The sequence below is a fragment of the Peromyscus eremicus genome, chromosome 7 (genome assembly GCF_949786415.1).
Source record: "Peromyscus eremicus chromosome 7, PerEre_H2_v1, whole genome shotgun sequence".
NCBI classification, from domain to species: Eukaryota; Metazoa; Chordata; class Mammalia; order Rodentia; family Cricetidae; genus Peromyscus; species Peromyscus eremicus.
The window spans coordinates 30,617,492-30,638,318 of record NC_081422.1 but is presented as its reverse complement, the minus strand read 5'-3'; the positions used below and the strand labels follow the sequence as shown (position 1 = coordinate 30,638,318).

The 20,827-nt window shown below is 51.4% G+C and overlaps 1 protein-coding gene across 1 annotated transcript in view; it reads right to left on the bottom strand.

The window, feature by feature from the left end:
* Kirrel3 (kirre like nephrin family adhesion molecule 3) overlaps positions 1-20,827 on the bottom strand; it is a 124,907-nt gene that overhangs the window by 12,511 nt on the left and 91,569 nt on the right. Inside the window, exons 5-9 of the mRNA XM_059266741.1 lie at positions 14,973-15,123; positions 8,974-9,079; positions 3,279-3,427; positions 1,643-1,770; positions 720-846 (exon numbers count right to left, since the gene is read on the bottom strand). Of these exons, the coding sequence (XP_059122724.1) occupies positions 720-846; positions 1,643-1,770; positions 3,279-3,427; positions 8,974-9,079; positions 14,973-15,123 (661 nt within the window). The remainder of the gene's footprint in view (positions 1-719; positions 847-1,642; positions 1,771-3,278; positions 3,428-8,973; positions 9,080-14,972; positions 15,124-20,827) is intronic.

The window sequence follows — 20,827 nt, the reverse complement described above, 5'->3', positions numbered from 1 at the left end:
AAAGGCTGCAGCCTGTGTTGCCATGGATATACTGAGGCGCGATCAGATGCTGTTATTTTTAGCCCTGCAGTGCCAATTTATTGGTGGCATCCTGGGGACACACAGGCAAGGCAGGAGGGCTGGGGAGTCTGGGTTCTGCCTGGGATAGGTGATGTGTGAATGCCCTGGGGTCTGGTTAGATTGAGCAGACTGGCCATTCCTCTGCAGCAGTCGCCTCTCTCTGCAGGAGAGGAGAAGAGGAACTTCGGGGCAGGAGCTGGGTAATGGGGACAGTGGAGGGGTGCTGAGGAGGCATCAGGGCTGGGCTTGGTTTTCTAGCAAAGGGGGAGAATAGATGATTTTTCATGGGTGGCTTCCTAGGTTGAGACAAAGTCAGTTGGGCTCATTTCCAGAACGTGGCTCAAACTCTGCTTTCAGGTCAAGACCCTAAAGCCTCACACAAAGGCCTGTAACCTCTGACCTTTTTTTTTTTTTTTGGCCAGGATAAAATTTCAGCACCTAATCACTTCTCAACTGAGATCCTTTTGAAGGTATTGGAAAGGAGGAGGGTGTCCACAAACTTACCAGCTTGCCTTTACCTCCACAGACAGATGGAACGCTATGTTAGGGTCAACAATGCCTAGAGTCAGTGATCACCCATTGGGGACAATGCCTAGTTCTGGGGTCCTTCCCCTTCTTCCCATCCGCCTCCCATCATGGTGTCTGCGTGCGAACCTTACCATTGACAGTCAAGGTCACCTCTCTCTCCCCAGCTCCTACCCGGGGCACCACAGCCCGGCACACGTACTTCCCAGCGTCCTCCTGGCGGACAGATTTGAGGGTCAGAGTCTTCTCGTTGCTCAGGACCTAGGAGGAGGGAGGAGGATCAGACACAAAGAGTGATAAGGAAGGCTTTCTCCGCCTGGGGTCAATGGCTGACACAGCGGCCAGCATCTCTGTAAACACTAAGGTGACAGTGGTGCCCTTTAGGCTTAGAGGAGACTCCCCCGCCCCCACACACATGGGGACCCCCTTCCAGATGCAGGCCTGTGGGGATAGTGCATGGTGGAAGAAGTGTAAGACTCCCTAACCGAGGACCCACGGCTTCTTCATACGGAAAGAGGGACGCTACCTTCCTGCCACCTCCCAACTGCCCATGGGTAAAACGATCCCACAACTGAATGTGGAGGGTCCTTGAATCCAGGTTTTCAGAGTCATTCTTACTATCCCTTTGGGAGACAGCTGGAGGTAAGAATGTAGTCTTGGACACTAGCTACTCTTGCTCCAGCACCGAATACCTGCATGGTATAGGTCAGTTACTATCTCAGAGGCTCATCCATCTGAACAGCGCTGTAACCGTGAGAACATAATCGGCTACCCAAAGGTTGGTTCCTTCTGCCTGTCCCCAAAACATCGTGCTAAGACTAAGGGTGAGTTTGTCTAGGAAGAGTTTAGAAGTCTTCCTAGTGCCAGGGCAAACCGCCCGTGGGCAGAGTGTGTTCAGAGTGATATGGGTACAGGTAGGTCCCCGAGTTCCCGTTCCTCTTTCTGGGACCCCTTTGGCTTATTACAGAGATTGACTCCCCCCAAAGCCTCCTGCTTGCTCCGCTATCTATCCCCCAGTTTCTGCCGTAGGACCCTGGAGCCTGGTCTGAAGACTCACCACACCAGAACCCCGTTTCATCCACACGATGGTCAGAGATGGGTTGCCGATCCATGCGCAGCTGAAGACAGCGTCTGAGCCCAGATCTACCAGCAGCGACTGGGGCTCTGAGGTCATCCGGGGACCAACTGTGATGGGGAGGAAAAAGGAGATGGGCTCAGGGGTGGGGGGGAGCTCTGGGGAGCCTTCTTGTTCTCTTCTTCTTTTCACCCACCCCAACTGGAAGAAGGGAGGCGCTGGGTTAGCCACCTCAGTCCACTTCAGCCCACTCCCTGAGGTACGGGAGCAGGACTCCGGAAGTGAGGATGAGACCTCTTCTCTCCAGGCTCAGTTTTTCTCAGGTCCACAGAGTAGGCAGTACCAGCCACAGGATGAATGAACTTAGGCCAATTTCTGCCTTGATTTACCTCGCAGCCCCTTCTTTTGTCCTTGATCTGGCTGGTTTCAGACAGTTAAGGGAATCTCCTGCTTCGGAAATCTTGGGCATTGGAACCGTGACATGAAATGATGTGGCCCAACTGGAGCCCTTCTAGGGTGTCTTCCACCAGGTGCTCTCAGGGTGTCTTCTATCCAGACACCCCAGAACCCCTTCTTAGCCTTCTAGAAGTAGACTAGCTTCTAGTCCCATTTTTGACACCTCTGCTAAGTATATGCGAGCCCTTCTCTGTCCTATTCCAACATGCTGGCCTATAGAGCAAGCCTTGCTCCATGCAGTGGCTGGGGTATTCAGAGAGCTGCCCAGGAAGGCCTTAGGGCACTTTTTTTTTGAGGGGACAAAGCCCGATTTCTGGAATTGGGAGATAGAGATGAGTTTCAAGATGTCACAGATAAGAAAACAAATCTGCTGAATCTTTGTGGGACGGAAGAGCTGGGCAATGCCAAGTTTGTGAAAGCGCTTTTAAAACTAATGGGCAGTCTGCGAGCTGATTACGTGTATGGCTATGATATGTATCCCAGGCTGGCTTTGAACTCACTATGTAGCCCTGCCTGGCCTCAAACTCAAGGCAGTCTTCCTGCTTTAGCCTTTTGAGTACTTGGGTCACAAGTGTGTATGTATCCAGTTAGCTAGTCCTCAGACTAGGTTGGCCTCATCTGTTGGGCCACTGGCGAGAAAAGGGGGCTTGTCTATGAGTCCCCTCAGTGGGACAGTGCAGTGTGTGTGTGTACAAGTGATGGATTTGATCATTGTCCGGCCTCAGTAAAGTCATGAGTCACCCTGCCACTTACTCACTCTGTGCAGCGGAGTGTCCACATCCCTCATTTTGGTAGTAGGAATAAGATCTACTTATGGACTGTGTGTTCGTGTCCCCCTCAGAATTATATGTTGAAACCCTTAGTGTGGACGCTTTAGGAGGTAGAGCCCTTGGGGGGTGACTGGGATACAAGGGCTCTAGAACAGTCATGCTTGCTCTTGATTCCTGCTGGTCGGCCCACCCAGTCCATGGGAACTGGCCACTGCACTCTGGGCTGGTACTGCCTCATTCAGGCAGTCAAAGATCTAAGTGGGAATGGTACTAGGGGATGCTGTAAGCCCAAAATGTGGCACACTAGATGGTGGGTGATGAATCTAGCCACAGTCTCAGACAGACACCACCCACTGCCCGCTCCCCAGGGTTTCCCGAGTCCCCACACTCACAGTAGACATCCACTGTGCGGCTGAGGTTGGTGCTGCCCAAGGCATTGGTCACTTCACAGGACACAGGCTCTGAGAAGTATGTGTAGTCCACAGTGGTCCTGTACAGCTCCCCAGATGCCTCTTTGATGATGTGACCTCGTTTGGCCCACCTGCAATGGAGGCCAGAGGTCTATGGGGGGAATCTTTTGGGAAGTTAGACATACCCATCCTTCAAGAGTATAAGGAGGGGATGGTGTTGTACCCACCACACGGTCATGCAGGTGATCGGCTTTGAGCCATGGTCACCATGCAGTCAAGTAAGTCACTTGACAAGTAAGGCACTCTGGAGGTGACAGTTACCTGGTTGACCACTCCATGGTATCCAGGTCATTCGCTAATCCAACTCTCAGTCACCAGACAGCCTGGCCATACTGCTTTGAGCTCTATCCTGAGCCCTGTCCTGGACCATGTAGGAAAAGTGGGGAGGCTGAGTGCATGACATCAGAGGTGAGAGCTAATGATGTATGCCCTATACACGCATGTACATTACACACACGCGTGTGCGCATCTCCCTACACACACATGTTTGGTTTCCAGGCAAGAAGATGTAGGATGGGGTTACTGAACCCCTACATTATGCTCTCACTTGCCTCTGACCTATCTCCTGCCCCGCACAGATCTCTCACATGTCTCCGTCTTCTTGTAAACCTTTTCAGCCTTCCTTCTAGGGTCGACACTTGATTCTACTATCAACTAACTCTGCCCTCCACCCCTGGCTTTGTTCCTCTGAGGCCACAGACCCATTAGCCCTGGTCGGGTGGGGACCAGTGGGTAGAAAGTTTCTCTCATGAGCTAGCTGATCAGTACCATATTGAAAGGAAGAGACCCAAAAGCCTCAGGCTTCAGGCTTGGTCTCAGTCCTGGGCTAGTGATCACTGTATCAGAGCAGCCACCAGGTGACCGCCATGTGCACAAAGGTGTATGTGAGTGTGTGTGCATGTGCAAAAGCACACGTGATGTACGCACATATGCTCATGAGGGTTTTCATGTGTGGTGTGCAAGTATGAGTACCTGCATGGATGCCTATATGTATATTATGTGTACATGAGGGTTTGCTTGTGTGCAAGTGAGTATGTGCAAGTACATGTGTGTATATGTGTACATGAGGGGGTTTGTATGTGAGCAAATTTAAATATGTATACATGTGTGCATGTGTGTGCATCTGTAAGTGTGAGAATGCACATCTATGTGTGTACATGAAGGTTTGCCTGTGTGCACTTGTGAGTATGTACTTGTGTGCTTGTGTACATGGAGGAATTGCATGAATATAAATGTGGATATGTACTTGTGTGTTCATATAAGGGATTTACATGTGTGTAGGTGTATGTGCATGCGTACACACATCTGTACATGAGTGTGGGTGAGCAAATGTGTGAAAGTATGAACATTTACATATGTGTATACATGTGCATGTGAGGGTATGCATGTGTGCAAATATGAGTGCATGTGTGTATGTCTACGTGTATGAGTTTGTGTATGTGAGGGTTTGCACGTGTGCAGGTGTATGTGCATGTGTGTATGTGTACATGCCTATGAGGGTTTGCATGTGTGAGTATGAAGGTATATGTGTGTGTGCTTGTGTACATGTAGATTACAGATCTCTAAAGGAAAAGCATTTACAGCTCCTTGGCTTAAACGGATTGTATACAACATTCACTCTTTGAAAACACGGAATTTCCAGCCAGGCTCCCAGGGATCTGCAGCCTGTCTTGAGGTGTTTCCAGAGCTGGAGAGACCTCTGGCTGCACTGCTGCTTCTCTGCCCTTCCTTCCTCTGCTCCTGGCCCTTGGTGACCCGACTCTGTCTCCTCCCTCTCTCCACTAGCTCTTCACTCAGTGTGTCCTGTCTAGCCCCTAGAGAGACGGCCACTTCTCTACATTCCAAGGAACACCTAGACCGACGCCATGTAATTGTTATCTCGAATTAATATCGAGTAACTATTAGGAACACAATTAATAATAACAATTATAGTTTAACAACAGAGCGAACCATAGCTCCCCGAGAGCTTAAGGAGCTTCCCAGCAAACCATTATGAGTTATTCATGAGTCGTTTCAATTCCTAACTTTAATTTAATGACCAGACTTAATAGTCAGGCACGGCCCCTGCCTGAGGTGGATTAATTCCGTTCCAGACACACAGCTGGGGATCAGTGTCCAGCCTCTACTCCTTCCGACCTGTCGGAGGGAGGGCTTATACGTGGTGGGGAGCCTGGTGAGGAGCTGATAGCTGAGAGGAGGGTGGGGAGAGGCCCAGGTAAGCTTTCCTTGCACTTGATACTTATAGCATGTAGCAGGGGCTGGGCCTGTGTCTGTGCCCAGGGGCACTGGTATAGACGGGCGGGCTGTTTTTCTCTGGGGGACCCTGGAGAAGATGGAACCTTTTTCACTCTCTTTCTGGGACCCTCACTGAGGAGCTTAGGGAAGGTCATACTCCCCAGGATCTGATTGTTGGAACTCCTGGGGCCTGGCAGGCCTGTAACTCAGTAGTCCAGGGTCTGTGGTTGCACCTTCCAGGCCAGTGGGCATTTCTTTTCACCCAAAGGAACCAAAGAGAAGGAGAATTAGGATATGGCTGGCCATGGTAAGTTTTCCACCTTAGAAAAAATCTGAGCCAGCTCAAAGGAGGGAAGGCAGGAAGGATGCTCTGACTCTCCTGTTTCAGGGTCGTGGGAGAAGGAGGGAGTTGTCTATAGGACTGGATTTCAGAAGGCGGAACCCAGGGCTTTTTGGGAAGGGGACAAGAGCCCTCTGCTCACATCTTGACTGTCCAGTCTTTCTTCCCCTCACTTACTCGCTTCACATATCAAACAGCTCTCTGAAGGCCCTTCCAGGAGCACTCAGGCTGAGACTATCTCAGTCCACTATTGGGCCACAGGGTTCCAGAACCGAAGAGCAGCTTCCTTCTTACCCTCACATTCCCCACCACGGCATCTTCGCCGTCTTTCCCAGGCCCTCCTTAGACCGCTTTAGCATAAGCCTTTTCAATCAATGTCTAATTTGGTCTGAACAAATGTAAGAGGATTAATTATTTATATCACAGAATCAAGAGACCCAACATGTCGCAGCGGCAGGTTGGTGTGTCAAACAGCCCTGTACGTTTTATCTGGGAGGATTGTGGTCTTTTATCCCATATCTGTCAGAGACTTTCAGAGGATGAAGCCCAGAACACCTCTTGTTGTGCTTAAGCCTGGTCCTCTAATCCACGCCCTGGTCCTCGCCGGCAGTGAAGAAGGCAGCTGCCATGCCCAGTCAGGTCCATCTCAGGTTAGGGTTGAGAGAGGGTGCACGTCTAATTTCAGAGATTACAGCCTTTTAGGTGGACCAAGGAGGAAGCAACCAAGATGAACTAATAGAAGAAGTGAAGATCCCTATAATCTTGTCAATGCCATTTGGGAAAAAATATCAATGAACTTACGTTATAGATTTGCTTAAGGCATTTCCTCCTGGGTGCTAGTGCTACGTGGGAAATTAAAGTGGGCTGCTGGCAGGACCTTGGTGGAGGGAAGGGGGTAGACAGGAGCCTCAAACCTCTCCTCACTGTAACAGCCCAGGCCAGCCCACCCCAGCTTTCCAACCACTTCCTGGGGGGCCAGGAGGGCTCCCCAGGCCTTTTCAGTCCTAGAGCAAGCCCAAGCTGGTACTGCTATGGTTTTAGAACCACCCGTTAATCAGAAGGTCCCAAGAATTGGTAGCAAATAAGAGCAGTGGCCATCTGCAGGGAGTCCAACGACTGGTATCCCTCTTTTTACACCAGGAGTTCACATGGGATTCAAATGCTTCAGGGTAGGATAGGAAGGGAGGGAGTCCTGTAGGAACCAATGGTCCAGGGAAATTGCATGTTCTCTCCGTGTTCATGTGTTAATTTGTTAGCTTGAAGAAACTCAAATTTCAAATCGAAAGAAAAGTTTTAGTAACTCCCACTAGCCGCCATCTTTTCGTCACCTAGATTTGCTAGGTGTTCACATTTGATCACATGTATTTCCTGTGTAGGCTCACACTTTCTCCTTATCCTTGCTGTTCTCTGTCTTTGAGATAGGTGGTCCTGGGAGTCAGCTCTAGAAGCTGGGTATCCTACTGAGGTCAGAAGGCAGGTAGAGGGCTTTGGGCTTTTGAGTGGAGGCTACTGACTATCTGGGGGATGCTGCCATGCTTGCTCAACAGATCCCTAGATCTTCAGGTAACAGGGAGTCTGCCAATGACATGGAAACAGGGAGTTGAGTGTTCCAGTCTCTAGGGCCCCATAGGCATTTGGGGGATTGCTGTGATGGTCAATGGACAGGTTGTCTGCCTGTCTGGTGGGGGGATGCTTATGGATGAGAAGGGAGCTGGCATTTGAAGTGTCTCCTGGGTACAGTATACCTGTCTAGGGACCTTGAGCTGAGAGCTGGGGGCCGACAGGAGAGAAGCACAGAGATGGCAGGTGTCATTAGAAGTCCAGAGACTTTTTCATTCCTTCTGCATCTTCTATCACTTCTGGACAGTGCCAGATCCAGGCCTGACCAGCCTCTGGAACTGACTGGATCACAGGATTCCTGGGAGTGGGAGGCTCCTTGCCTTCGTGGTGGGAATCAGAGAGAGGCTGTCTGATCTTCTGGCTTCCAGTGCGGCAAGGGTTAACTCGGGAGGGATGGATAGGGAGGCTACAGGCCTTCCTGATTTCTGGCCCCACTGCCGCTCTATTATCCACTCTACAGGGAGCCAGAGCAGTTCACTGTGTCCACCCTGAGCCTGCCATGACTTCTTCTGTGGCCCATTGCCCTTTCTTCCACCTGCTGGGACCGCTCGGGCTCATGCCTCATGCCTTCCCTCCCCTCCACATCTCTAGTCATTGCCTTCCTTGCCTGGGACCATTAGCATTCATGCCATTTGCAGAAGCTGCTGCTTAATAGCTCATATCCATAGTGGAGGTGATGTCCTGGGCTCTACCATCAAGCCTGGGCTGGTGGGAAGGGAGGGTCATGGGAAGTTCTACAAAACATCGAAAGCGATGAGCGTCCCACACCTGTGCTTGGATACCTCTGAGGTCACTTAGTTTCTGGAATGCTGTGTGGTGATATGCCCAGGCAGGAAGCTGCCCAGAGGAGCAGCTCCGAAGGTTTATTTGATCAGTCAGATGCATGTAAGGAATGCCTGGTTTATGCCACGCGATGCACTGCATGCTGAGAGCCATAAGTGACTAAATTGCAGTTCTTGCCTCTGAGAAACTCGGTCAGAAGGCGGAGACAAGCATGTGAAAACCAGTGATGCCTTTATCAGTGCTGTGGATGAGGACGCAGGCTGGAGCGGAGGCTCCGCAGGATTCCGGGGGCCCCTTGGGCTCTGGCCAGCTGTACAGGGCTAAGTACACCGACTTTCCCATTCTGCTAGTGGTTTCAACATTTGTCTGAGCCTTGCTCCGTCATTTCAGAAATATAGAATAAACAAGCCATTGAAACAGGAGGGGCATCCCCGGTTCCCTGGCAGAGGGAGTGCATGTGAGCTTGAAGGAAAGAGAGGGTCTGCTTGGCTAGCAGGTGGGGCTGGCATGGGGAGAGGGAGAAGTCTATTTGGACACCTGCTGTGAAGTACATCCTGTGGCCATGTGTGACACCCCACGTGACAGGAATGGGGGTGGAGGAGCCTTAGACCAAGCTGTCTTCCTGGCAGTGATGCTCACCTGTACTGGGTGACAGCTGGGTTGGCCTTTGCAGAGCAGTGGAACGTGACGATGTTGTCCTCCAATACCGGCTGTGGTTCTACCGACAAGTTGACAAGTGGGGGGTCTGCAGGGAGAAGAGATTCACATACAGACTGGGGAAGGAATAGGGCAGGAAGACATGGAGGGCAAAGCCAGGGTTCCTACTGCCCAGGGACCATGGTGACGGATCCCCGGAGAGTGAGGGAGGCCTCAGCAGGAGGCTCCTTGGCTCCCTTGAAGTGGCTGCTTCAGGTAGCCCTGGGTGCAGGGTGCAGGTCCCTCTGTGACTCAAGGTCTGAACTGAAATGGACATCCATCTCTGGTGCACCGGCTTCCCAGGCCCCAGACACGGGCAGCCTGGCTTCACCTTCCGTTCCCGTGAGGAGAGTGGTGGGAAGGGGCACTCGGCCCGCAGTCCACGCTTTCTGTCTGTGAAATGTCTGTTTATTATCTCCATGTAAAGGTTGTGGGGCCTCTGGTAACTTGAAAATGACATTTACACCCTTTCATCAGTGCTGTCATCTCTGCTGAATCCGGACTGGTGTCCCCAGGCCCGCAGCAGCCTGAGCTGGGGCCCATCTGACGTGATAAGAAGCCATGCTCTGAAGTGCTAAACGGTCTGAGGTGGAGGAGACAGAAACCAGGAGCTGGGGAGCCCACAGAGAGACCACGGGGAAGGGTTTGGGTGGGCATGGCAAACTGGGGGAGGTAAAGCATACAACATGAGGACAGACTTGAGGACCACAGGGAGAGACAGCAAACCCAGAGATACAGAGACAGATGCAGCCGGGAGGAAGGGGGAGGGAGACAGGGAGAGACACAGAAAGGCACACAGACATGCCCACTGAGGACTGCAGAAGGGTAAGGAGAGGAGAAACCTAGAGGTGGGGGCGGAAGAGAGATAAAGAGTGAGAGGGAGCTGTGCAGACAGACACATACCCAGACAAAGATGCTAGCCTGAAAGCAGGAAAGCCAGGGAGGCCCAGGACATCGAAAATGACAGGGCATTGGAGAGAAAGAGCCCAGAACAGTGAAGACCACAGGAGAAATGGGGAGAGGGAGGAAGGGGAGAGAGAGAGAGAGAGACAGAGAGAGACAGAGAGAGAGACAGAGAGAGAGACAGAGACAGAGACAGACACACACACATAGAGAGAGATAGAGACAGAAAGACAGGCAGACAGACACACAGAGAGCTAGAGCAAGTGAGAGAGAGAGAGAGAGAGATGCAGACAGAGAGACAGACAGAGAGACAGAGACAGACTTGGAGAGAATGGAAGGATGTGGCCAGGACTTGAAAGTCTGCAGCAGATGCAGAGAGGTCGACCTAGGCCCAGGAAATGGCCTTGTGTTGGCCTGGATTTCCCTTCTCAGGTGGTCACCCCCACCAACTCCCCCTTCTACCCCCCACTCTCCACCATCCCCCACCAGAGGCTGGCTCATCCTGATGCTGCGCTCCTGTAGATCCCAAGCCTTGGCCCAGCACTTCCAAGCTCCTTGGCACTTCCAAGCTCCTTGGCATCCAAAGTGCAGGGGGAGAGACAACCAGCTAGGCTGGGTTTTTCCTCACTAGGGCCTGGAAGCATGGCTGGAGTACAGTTCCAGGCTGAGTTAGAGGGCAGCTAAGTCCCCATGGCCTCACTAGCACCCTGGGCTTCCATCACCTGGGCCTGGGCCTGGCAACGAGTGGGTCAGGAACCATAAGTTCACAAGGACTTGCTTTTTTCTTTCTTTTTTTTTTTTCCCGATTTTTTTTGAGACAGGGTTTCTCTGTGTAGCTTTGCGCCTTTCCTGGAACTCACTTGGTAGTCCAGGCTGGCCTCGAACTCACAGAGATCCACCTGGCTCTGCCTCCCGAGTGCTGGGATTAAAGGCGTGCGCCACCACCGCCCGGCCACAAGGACTTTCTATGGATCAGCTCAGCCTCAGCCTCAGAAAGGAAAAAGCATTAAGAAGCCAGTTTCTCAGAGGCTGTGGAGGTTATTTGTGAGGGACACCCCAGGGAGTGAGACTCTAGCTTGGTGCTCTGGGCTCCTGGTTCAGGACTATTGAAGGTCCCCGAGAGTCATGCCTGAGTTGTGGACTGAGATTGGGGGTTGGGACCTTTATCTGCTGGGTCCCTTCTGTGAGCTGCTGCTCACATTGGGTGCTGGGTAAGGGCACAGGGGCTGAGCTGTGTTAATATTGGCAGAAACAGAAAGAACCCCACTTCTGAGCAGCAGGTGGCCACCTGTGCTCAAAGTCTATTCTCCCTACATTGTTCCAGAAGGGGGACCGTAAACAGGTGTCTCATCTGGTATAGGAGCAGCTGACCTGTGTACCTTCTTATCTGGGGTTACAGGGAATATCATGGTGCTATAGTGTGGGATTTAAGCCTCCTCCAACCCCCGGGGTCATGGGTTAATGATTTGGTCTTCAGAGACATGTTATTGAGGCATAATTGGGAGCTTTGAGAGGGGTGGGGGCAGTGGGAAGTCTAAGAGAGGTCTTGTGGGATCCTAGTCTCTTCCTTTTTCCTTGTTCCCTGACCCTCAAGTGAGCGCTTCTGCTGGAGCACACTCCCTCCACTGATGTGCTATCTTATACCCCCCACCCCACCCACCCCTGTCCAAAGCAATGGGGCTCTGATTATGAAGTGGATCATCCCAAACTGTGAACTGAAACCAACTTTCTTTACTATCTCATGTGTTTGCTATAATGGTGGGAAGCTGAGTAATGCAGGTAGGTATCTCATCCACCTCCATTTGCATTCTCAAAGCAAGATTCAAGGGCTCACTGTGGCAAGGGAACACCATGAGGGCTCTCCTTCCACTTCTTAGACTCCTAGCACCTCCCCCTGCAAGTCCTGCAGCGTCTTCCCGTGGTTTCCCAGCAGCTTCCGAGGCAAGCCTGACTCAGGAATCTCACAGTCCTGCGCAGGGCAGGCTGGCCAAGCTGACCATCCCTCCTGGGAAAGAAGTTTGCCCAGAGGAGTTTGCTAATGGCCGTCAGGACCCCTGTGCATTGCTAGCCTCACATTGTGAAATCCAGTCCTGGCAGGTGATAGATGATCTCAATCCAACTCTTGTTTGAGATGGTGGTGTCAGTTCAGAAATCTCTAGAAACCCTTTACGGAGCTCACAGGGAGCCTTCCAAAGGCTCATCCTTCACCCGGTGTTCTTTATAAAGTGATGATCCCTTGGGAAGGAAGAAGATGGAGCTCGTACCTGCTGGAGGACCCTCCTCGGGTCCTCACTTGCTGGATGCTCACTCACACCCGTGGTATCAGTTTACCCTGCAGAAGCCTCTTCTGCTTCTTCCCTCACTCTGTGCAGCACTCTTGGTCCCGAGGGCCTCAGGAGAATAGACCCAGGAGGTTCCATGCCAGTCAGTTCCACTTGCCTCTCTATCCCCAGACCCAGGGCTACCATGTCCGTGTTTCCATCCCTCTCCTCGGGATGTGTATAATGTGAATTTCTAGGAGTCTGCCAAATTCCAGAGGTATAAATAGTTTATGTCATACCCAACTATTAAACATGATTTTAATCCCACTTGAGATGTCGGATGCATAACTTTCAGGAGGGTGGAACTGAGATCACATTGAACAGATGTTACAGCTGAGAGTCTGTTAGTGTTTCCATCAGCAACCTGTGTGTGTGTGTGTGTGTGTGTGTGTGTGTGTGTGTGTGTGTGTGTACATGCACATGTGCATTTTCAGAGGAAGTGTTGGGGGGAAGCAGAGAGAAACTTCATGACTCAGTGATTTTATAGTACATCCATTTGAAACTTGGCAGCTGGACACAGAGTCCAGATGTGGTGAGGCTTTGGGGGTGTTGCGCTTTCTCTCCCATTACTCAATCTGGGGGCTTTGTCTTCCGTTGGGTAACATATAAAGACCAAGGGAAACAAACAACAAATGTGCTTTTGCTGAGTTTGGAGACTTCGTGGTTGACTGAGAAAATGAGCAGGTTTGCAAAGGCGGCTCTGATCCAGCCTGTGGTGTCCACTGCAAACAGTTGGATGCTTACTGAATGAGCAAACGAATCTCAGGAGAAGGAAGGGGAGGAGGGGGAGGGGGGGAGGGCGGCATGGAGAAGGGCTGGGCCTTTGCTTCTTAGGTATTCGTAAACACCTCCCAGCTAGGGGAGATGGAGCTCTGGGTCAAATGCCTGGGGCTGCGATGGCATCTGGGGAAGAGCTACCACACACCTGTCACTGTGGATTTCAACCTCAGCATATACTTTAATCAAAATATGCCATGCGTGGCTCTAGGGGTTGACACGAATGATGTCATTTAATCCTAACGGTGACCTTAAGAGGTAGGTAGGTGTGATTTCCTTCATGTATTGATGAGGAAACAAAAACCCAAACCAATTCCTTAATGAGGCCAATGAGTAACAGCCAAAGTCAGAACTCAACTAGGGAGAATGTTGGACCCAAGCCACTGTTCTGTACTACCTTGGAAGGATCCCAGTCAGGAAACCTGATGCCTGGGTCTAAGCCTCATGCTGGCCTCATTCCTGCATCCTTTCAGGTGCAACCCTGTTATCCATGTAGCCGGGTCAACCAGCCCTCTGTCTGGAGTGCATCTGGAGGAAGGATGTATTTGAATGTATGTGGGATGCTATTATGATGACAGTCTTGTCACTAGGTTCCCTTGGGGCAATGGACAGCGGTCTGGAGCAGAAATGTTGTTTCTCTTCCATCTTTCTCTGCCAAGGTCCTGGCTTCTGTCCTGGGGAACCAACTATGTTTACGTGGGACTCTGTAGCTGGCATAGCCTCCTGCCTGGGTGGGGCTATGGGGCAGGATGACAGCATGCCACAGTGTCACAAATGGCAGCCAGGAAGAACAAGGGACTTAGACACATATTGTCTCCCACTCTCATTTCCCCCGGATTTGGCTTGTGTGTGAGAGAGAGCTCTTAGCTTTGATTGCTCTTAGACTAGGAAGAGACTTTGGATGGCATCGGCAAATCAGACAAGAAACTGGAATTATCAGAGTGAAGTGACAATCTAGAGCCACCCAGTTCATGGTGATGGATCCGTTCTGAATGTTGGACCACACACGGAACTAGCATCTTACCTCCTTTCTAGAGCTGGGCTTTGCTCTAGCCACATCTGTTCACCTGCTGATTGGGTGGGATCAGGGCCAGGGGATGGAGGAGCATTGCCCTAGGTATTTCTCTCCATCTTCTTTTATCTCCCTAGCCCTAGGCAGGGTAAGAACTCTGCGGCTCCCCACTATCACTGAGTGAGGAATGGAAGGAACCTCCTTGGGGTGGGGGCAGGGGTGGGGTTGTTAACAGCAAATGGCAACATAGTGAGAAGTAGAGCCTTCCCCTAAACGCTGTTGTTTGGCCAGGGTGTTCCGACCCTACCCAATACTTAACAAGTGTCTCTTCATTCCTCTGCACTTTAAAGGCTGTCCGTTAGGATTTGTGGCCTGAGAGAGAACTTCTGCCCTCTGGCTGTCAAAACCGGCTCTGAGACCCCTAAGGCACAGTTCCCATGAACCCCATAACTCTGGAGAGCTGGTAGCACACAGAATTCAGAAGCCCTAACTGAGTCAAGGCTGTTAGAAAGTGTTTTTAAATCCCTCAGATTTAGGGGGCTGGAGAGAGGGCTCAGTAGCTAGAAAGCACTTGCCGTGCCATCACGAGGATGAGATTGGGGATCCTAGCACCCACATACCAGATGAGCATCCCGCACACACCTGTAACCCCAGCTTCAAAGGGGACAGAGGAATGAGGACTGTTGGAGCTATTAAGCTCCATTAGGCTTCCAGCTTAGCAGAGAAAACGTAAGATCCACGTTCAGGGAGAGAAGCTGCCTCAAAGGAATCGGCAGAGTTGGTAGCAGAGGACACCTGACATCCTCTTTTGGCCTCTGCGCCCAGGCAGAAAAAGGCATGTGAGCCTGCATATACACGCACACACATTCACGTGGGGCTGGTTCCAACCCTGGGCCTGGCCAGGCCAGACAGAGTCCGTAGGTACTCACGCTGGATGTCTATGGTGACCGAGGTCTCCTTTCCTCCAGGGATGGCTTTGTTGGTGGCTCGGCACACGATGCTCTGTCCGTTTTCCACGTCTCCAGGCGAGATGAAGAGGGTGCTGACGATGCTCTCCCGCTTGCCGTCTCGAAGCAGAGTCTGGAGAGAGAGGTGGCAAAGGAACAGAAGGCCTTGTGCTACTGAACTGACATGGCTCGGGACGGAAAGACAGACCGCACGCAGGTCAGAGAAGAGAAGAGAGAGCTGTGGATGGCATGTATTGGTAGGGTTGTCTCAGGCAACTGGGGCTCCAGCCTCCATGCAGAACTGGGGCAGTTCCCTTACAGCCTGGGCCTGGCTGAGTGCTGGGTGGTGGAAGGAAAGAAGGAGCTAGAGAGATTGCCATGGTGTGTGAAAGCCAGCCCTGACTTGCAAGCCAAAAGCTCAATAGTAACCAGGTTTAGCTTAGTGGAAGGCAGGCCTTGGGTAGGTAGGTAGGTCCTCCTTAAAAGTGAACTGGCGTCTGTGTTCTACCCCTGGTGGTGGTGACTCTCCACAGCAAGCAAGAGGACGGGGTGCAGCAGACAGAAGGAAGGAGTCTGTGGAAGGGTGACAGAGTTAGGAACACCGAGTTAAGAAGGGGCTCAGGAGGGGACGTTAGCAGTCTCTGTGAGCCCACCTTTGATTATTTCCCCATGTAAGCCTTTGCACCTTCCCAAATCATGGCACTTCCTGATCTCATTAGAACTCCCTACACCACTGCATGGTCGGTCGGCGAGGCCAGTGCTTTCCTTTTGACAAGGGAGGACTCAGGCAATGCTCATCAAGGCACAGCACGACACCTTACCAAACTCACTCTCAAGTTAGTGGTAGAAGTAGTACTAGGGTTCTGCAATGGGTTGAACCCCCATCCCCCCACATTCGTGTCTACCCCAGTCTTAGAATGGGCATTCATTTGCCGATTAGTTAGTTAAGGAATTGGAGATGAGACCATCCTGAATCCCGGAAGTGTTCTTCCCTAGGAAGGGGACAACTTTGGCACAGAAGACAGAGGTTAGGATACTCCTGCTACACACCAAGGAATGCTGGGAGCTGCGGGGAGCTAGAGAGAGCAGGAGGGCCTCTGCACCCCTGAAGCAGCGCAGCCGGGTTGGCAGCTTGGCTTCAGACCCGTTAGCCTCTATAACCCCAACACTGCTTGGTGCCATGGCTGCACCAAGACATGAGCACAAGCCATGGGTCTTCGCTTGTTCTTCTTGGATCCCAGTGCTAACCTGTAACTAGTTCCTCCACTATGGCCGCCACCCCCTTCACTCTTCTGTCCCTCTTTCCAGACCCTTCCCCATCAGTTAGGAGCCCATTAAGATAGGCACACAGAGAAGAGGGATTGTAGGCAGAGGACCACTGCAGGTGGCACTGGAGTCTGTTTAAACTCAAAGACTTCCCCTCTGGGCAGAAACTTTACATCCTACAGGGAAAAGGTGCCAGACGCAGTCAGTCTTGTTTTACCTGGACTGGAGCCAGGGAATAGATGACTACGTACTGAACAGCTCTCGTAAAATAACAATGGCTCTGTATCTCATTGTCAGAATGGTTGCAGGGAGGAAACATTATCGGTATTTTGCAAGTAAATGCTGAGTTCAGAGTGAACTCCTGGGCCAAACTGGAACTCAAACTTAAGAGTAGGTACCCCTGAGGACGGACTCTCTGATACGCCTGACCTGGGCCTTGTAGCCGACAACACAGTGATCAAGGCCCACGAAGCTGAGTTACTGAGCTAGCTGACGGCAGCTCTTAGGCTGCCAGAACTCGTCTTCTAGGTCCTCAGCTCAGCACAGCCCTTCTTAACGTGGGGCCAAGCTTGTGGCCTCTGGGATGAGTAGAACCTGGTGTGAGCCCCACGTGGCTGCTACTGTAGGTCAAGCCAGTCTATAACAGAAAAGGACAGCAGGGCAGAAGAGCAGCCCCGCACTTTCTCCTGTAATTGTAAAACTGGCCACACTGAGGCTCTGTGGCTTGAAGCCTTCTAGTACTTTCTATCTGGGCAGAAGGGGTGTTGGTCTTAACCATGGGCAGAGGGGCTACCGAGAGGGATGTGGCCTGATCCAGCAGTCCAAGGGCCAGTCTTAGTAGCCCATGGTCTGCAGGTCAACTTCTAGGCCAGAGGCACAACTGGAGGTCCCAGAATAGGGTTAGATGGGGTCTATTTGAGCCCCCAAACCAAAGCCAGTGTGTGGAGGGAGCTGCAGCCGGCACCCTATTACCACATTGGCTTGGGGCTGCTCAGCAGACCTCGCCACCTCTATAAATAGCTAAGCGATAATAAGAACAATTTCCTGGATGAAAATAAGACCTCCGGGTAGAATGCGGGGAGGAGGGGAGGGGAGGGGAGGGGAGGGGGTAGGGCGCGTATTGTTCTTCTATATCCTTTCCTTTCCTTTTCTGAGGTGCTAACAAGGGACATTTACGTAAGTTTGACTCAGCCAAGAACCCCTCCAAGGGATGGGCTCTGGGCTTGGTGGGGGGAGTGGGGCTCCCAGGGTGGGGGTGGGAGAGAGCTGGGAGGCCTAGCTCTAATTAGGCCTGCTGACTGCTCTTCCTCCTCCCTAGCCCAGCGTGTTCCTCCGCCTCGGAATGATGATTAATGACATATTTACTGTGTCCAGGCGGGTGCTTTTCTGGGAAATAAAAATTCTGGTTCAAGTTGTTTGTTCCACCTAATTAGAGAAAAAAAAAAAGGAAGATGTGTTCATTAAACAAAAAGGAAAACGAGAAGAAGGCAAGTGTCCCAGGAGTGAACCATCCCTGTAGCAGGCCCGCTGTGAACCTGGCTCTGGCCCAAGGTTCCCAAAGACCCCAGCCAGAGCCTGGGCAGCAGCCCCCTGGAGAAGGGCTGTGTCTGTTGGTCCCTCAGGCAGATCTGCTGACACAGCGGTGGAATGGCAGGAAAGGCAAGCCAGAAGCTCCAAGCCCACGGGGTGTAAGGTGGCTGATGGTGTACCTTGGTGGCTCCTTTGGGAGTGCTTCCTGGCAAAGCTCCTTTTTCACTCCCTTTCCCTTTGCACTGTTCCCTAAATCCCAAAGAAAAAAATGCACCTACATGATTAAGATGTTTCTTTAGCCTCATAGAACCCAGAAGTCTCGCGATCTTTGCATGTCACCAGAATGGGTATGGGTAATAGCCTTCTTATTCCTGTCCTGTGCATCAGCTCTGGCAAAGTGAGTAAACCGCTATGAGCTTTGTATTGTAGGAAACTAAGATGCATGTCTAAAGATCCAGGATGCCCAGGCTGGTTCCAAGAGCAGGACCCTGCTCAGTGCATAGAGTTTTTGCCTATTGTCCCATCGTGTCTCCTTGCTGTCTCTGTAAAATCCTTTTCGTGTACCTGTGCTTCTTAAGATGATGCTCTGAGGCTGACAGTCTCCTCCATCTTTTCAGGGCTGACCCTGGATGACGCGTGATTTCCTTCCCACCAACCATTTTGAGTTCTGTATTTTGAATGGGGAGTAGATGCATTCAGATGGCCACTGCTCCTCTCCCTCAACCCCCTTTGAACTTCTTTCTTCTTTTATCATTTGCTTTATTCCTCTTTTGTAAGTCTTCTCTACCACTTTTCTCACATGCAAATGAGGCCTTGAGACTTGGTGGCCTTGAAGGCATCATCCAAGTGGGACCGGTTTGCTAATGATCAGAGACCGGCTTCCTTGCCCCTTTCTTCCCTATGCCCCTCACCTCTCCTCCTTCTCTTCTCCTCACAGAGTTAGACTCTGGGGACACATCTCAGACATTGAGGCTTTTGCTAGCATGCAAATCAGCCTGGGAGCTGGGGCTGGGAAGTAGATTTTAATGGTGTCACTAATTTCTTGACTCACTCACTACCTCTTTGGAGCTTGGCGGGCACTAACGTGGCATCAGACTCGAGACCCAGGCTTATCAATATGACTTTGATGGCAACCCCTGAGCATCTACAGTGATCCAGCTCATGTTGTTGTACCAACAGAGGTCAGGACTATACAATATGTAGGCATTGTGAGCAACATTCCTGAAAATCCACTGTCTGCAGAGACTGACTGCATTTTAGAATGGTGGAGAGATTCTAGCCCTCTGGAACAGCCACTCCTTGCCCACCTCTGTGTCAGGACTAATGTCCTGTGACTAGTGGATAAACTTTTAGAATCTATTCACTTAGCTCATTACTAATTTCCACCAACCCCAAAGCTCGGATAGCATCTTGGGCCTAGAGAAAATCTTCCCCATCTTACTGTACCCACCTCTTTGATGTACCCACCAATGTATTTTAAACTTGCCTTAATTTATGACTTTCTTTGTCCTGTGAAACTATAAAAACTTCATGAAACTGGTTTCATGTTGTCATATGAAATTTGGGGTAACCAAAATTTATGTTCCTGGCCCATGGTGGCTCAAAATAGCTTCAAAATAAACCATCTCTTATTCCCTTTGAGAGGTAAGCTGTGGATTTTGCATTGCCACCATCATGTGGCCAGGAATGAATGTGCAGGAGCATAGTTTTCCAAGAGTGGATTTCTATCCCTCCCCTGCCTACATGTACCCACCTCTGCCTGTGGGTGCTACCAGGCTTCTGCCCACTAACTGAGTCTAAGAAACTTTCTCACAGGCTCCAGTGACTACGCGAGGCTCCCAGTGCCTGTCTGAACAGAACTGGCTCCGGTGCAGCTTCCTGTTTGTGCAGGCAACTTCACCACCTCACTGAGCTGCCCTGAGGTCCTTGAATTGGCATCTATCGGGCGCTGGTTTCTCAGCACCCGCCTGAGAGGTTGGACTGTGGGGGTGGGGTGCACTCTTGGGGCAGTTGCACAGGGTGGGTGGCAGATCTTTCCAATCCTTCCAGGGCCTCTGGTGAGCAGTAGAAATGCAGGCTGAGCCCTCAGAGATGGGCAGCCCGAAGGCAATGCAGTTTGTGTGGGTGCCCCAACTCTGGTGCTAAATATGGGCTGCTCATTGATATGCAAACAGCCTGGAGAGGCCTTGAGCAGGTCTGATTGCCTGGCAACAAGGCCTTCTCTTTTCTCCCTCCCCACTCACCTCCCCCACCTGCTGTGCCTTTTTTTTTTTTTTTAAATCATCTCTCTGTTTCCCCTTTTATAGACACTTGAGGATCCATATAGCCCTCTTGTTATCGGACTGAATAGGAGTTACATGGATAATACAGGTCTGCACAGCATCATTTGCTTGAGACCCCACAACCAGCCTTCTGCCCTAGGGATAGAAGAGACGTCTTAGGTAGATAAGGTGAGCAGAGGTGGCTAGCACATAACATAGAATAGGTAGAGATTCTGGGCCCCCAGGTTTGACAGAGTGGATGCAGTGTGCTGGAGGGACTGGAGGAGACAATGTGTACCACGGAGAGTGAGGGCCTGGGGCATGTGAGCCAGCATCCCTTCCCTGAGCAAGCACAGGCCCAGTGGAGACCCGGGGGATGGCAGGCTGACAGCCCCTTGAGTAGGCAGGTAGTGGAGAAAACAAAGAAGTGGGGATGGAAGGCTGTATCTCCTAAGACAAAAGCATTTTCTATGTGGCCCCGAGCAAGTCAGAGCCTCATCACCCTTTCTGGGGATGTAGCAGAAGCGGTGGGAAGAGAGCCCCCCAGGAAAGGTTTTCCTTCGGGCTAAGCCCATACTCATCTTCCGTGTTTATCATCTGTTCCTCCCCCCACACCCCACCCCGCCCCGGGGTTTGTAGATTTGCTGGCATTTCAGATGCATGCCCTGTGACATCCATTCTTGTGTCAAGCCCAGAGAAGCAGGAGGAGCAAGGGAGAATCCCAGCTGTCCTCACATGCCCAAGACAGGGTGTCCATGACGTGACAGGGAGAGAGGCAGC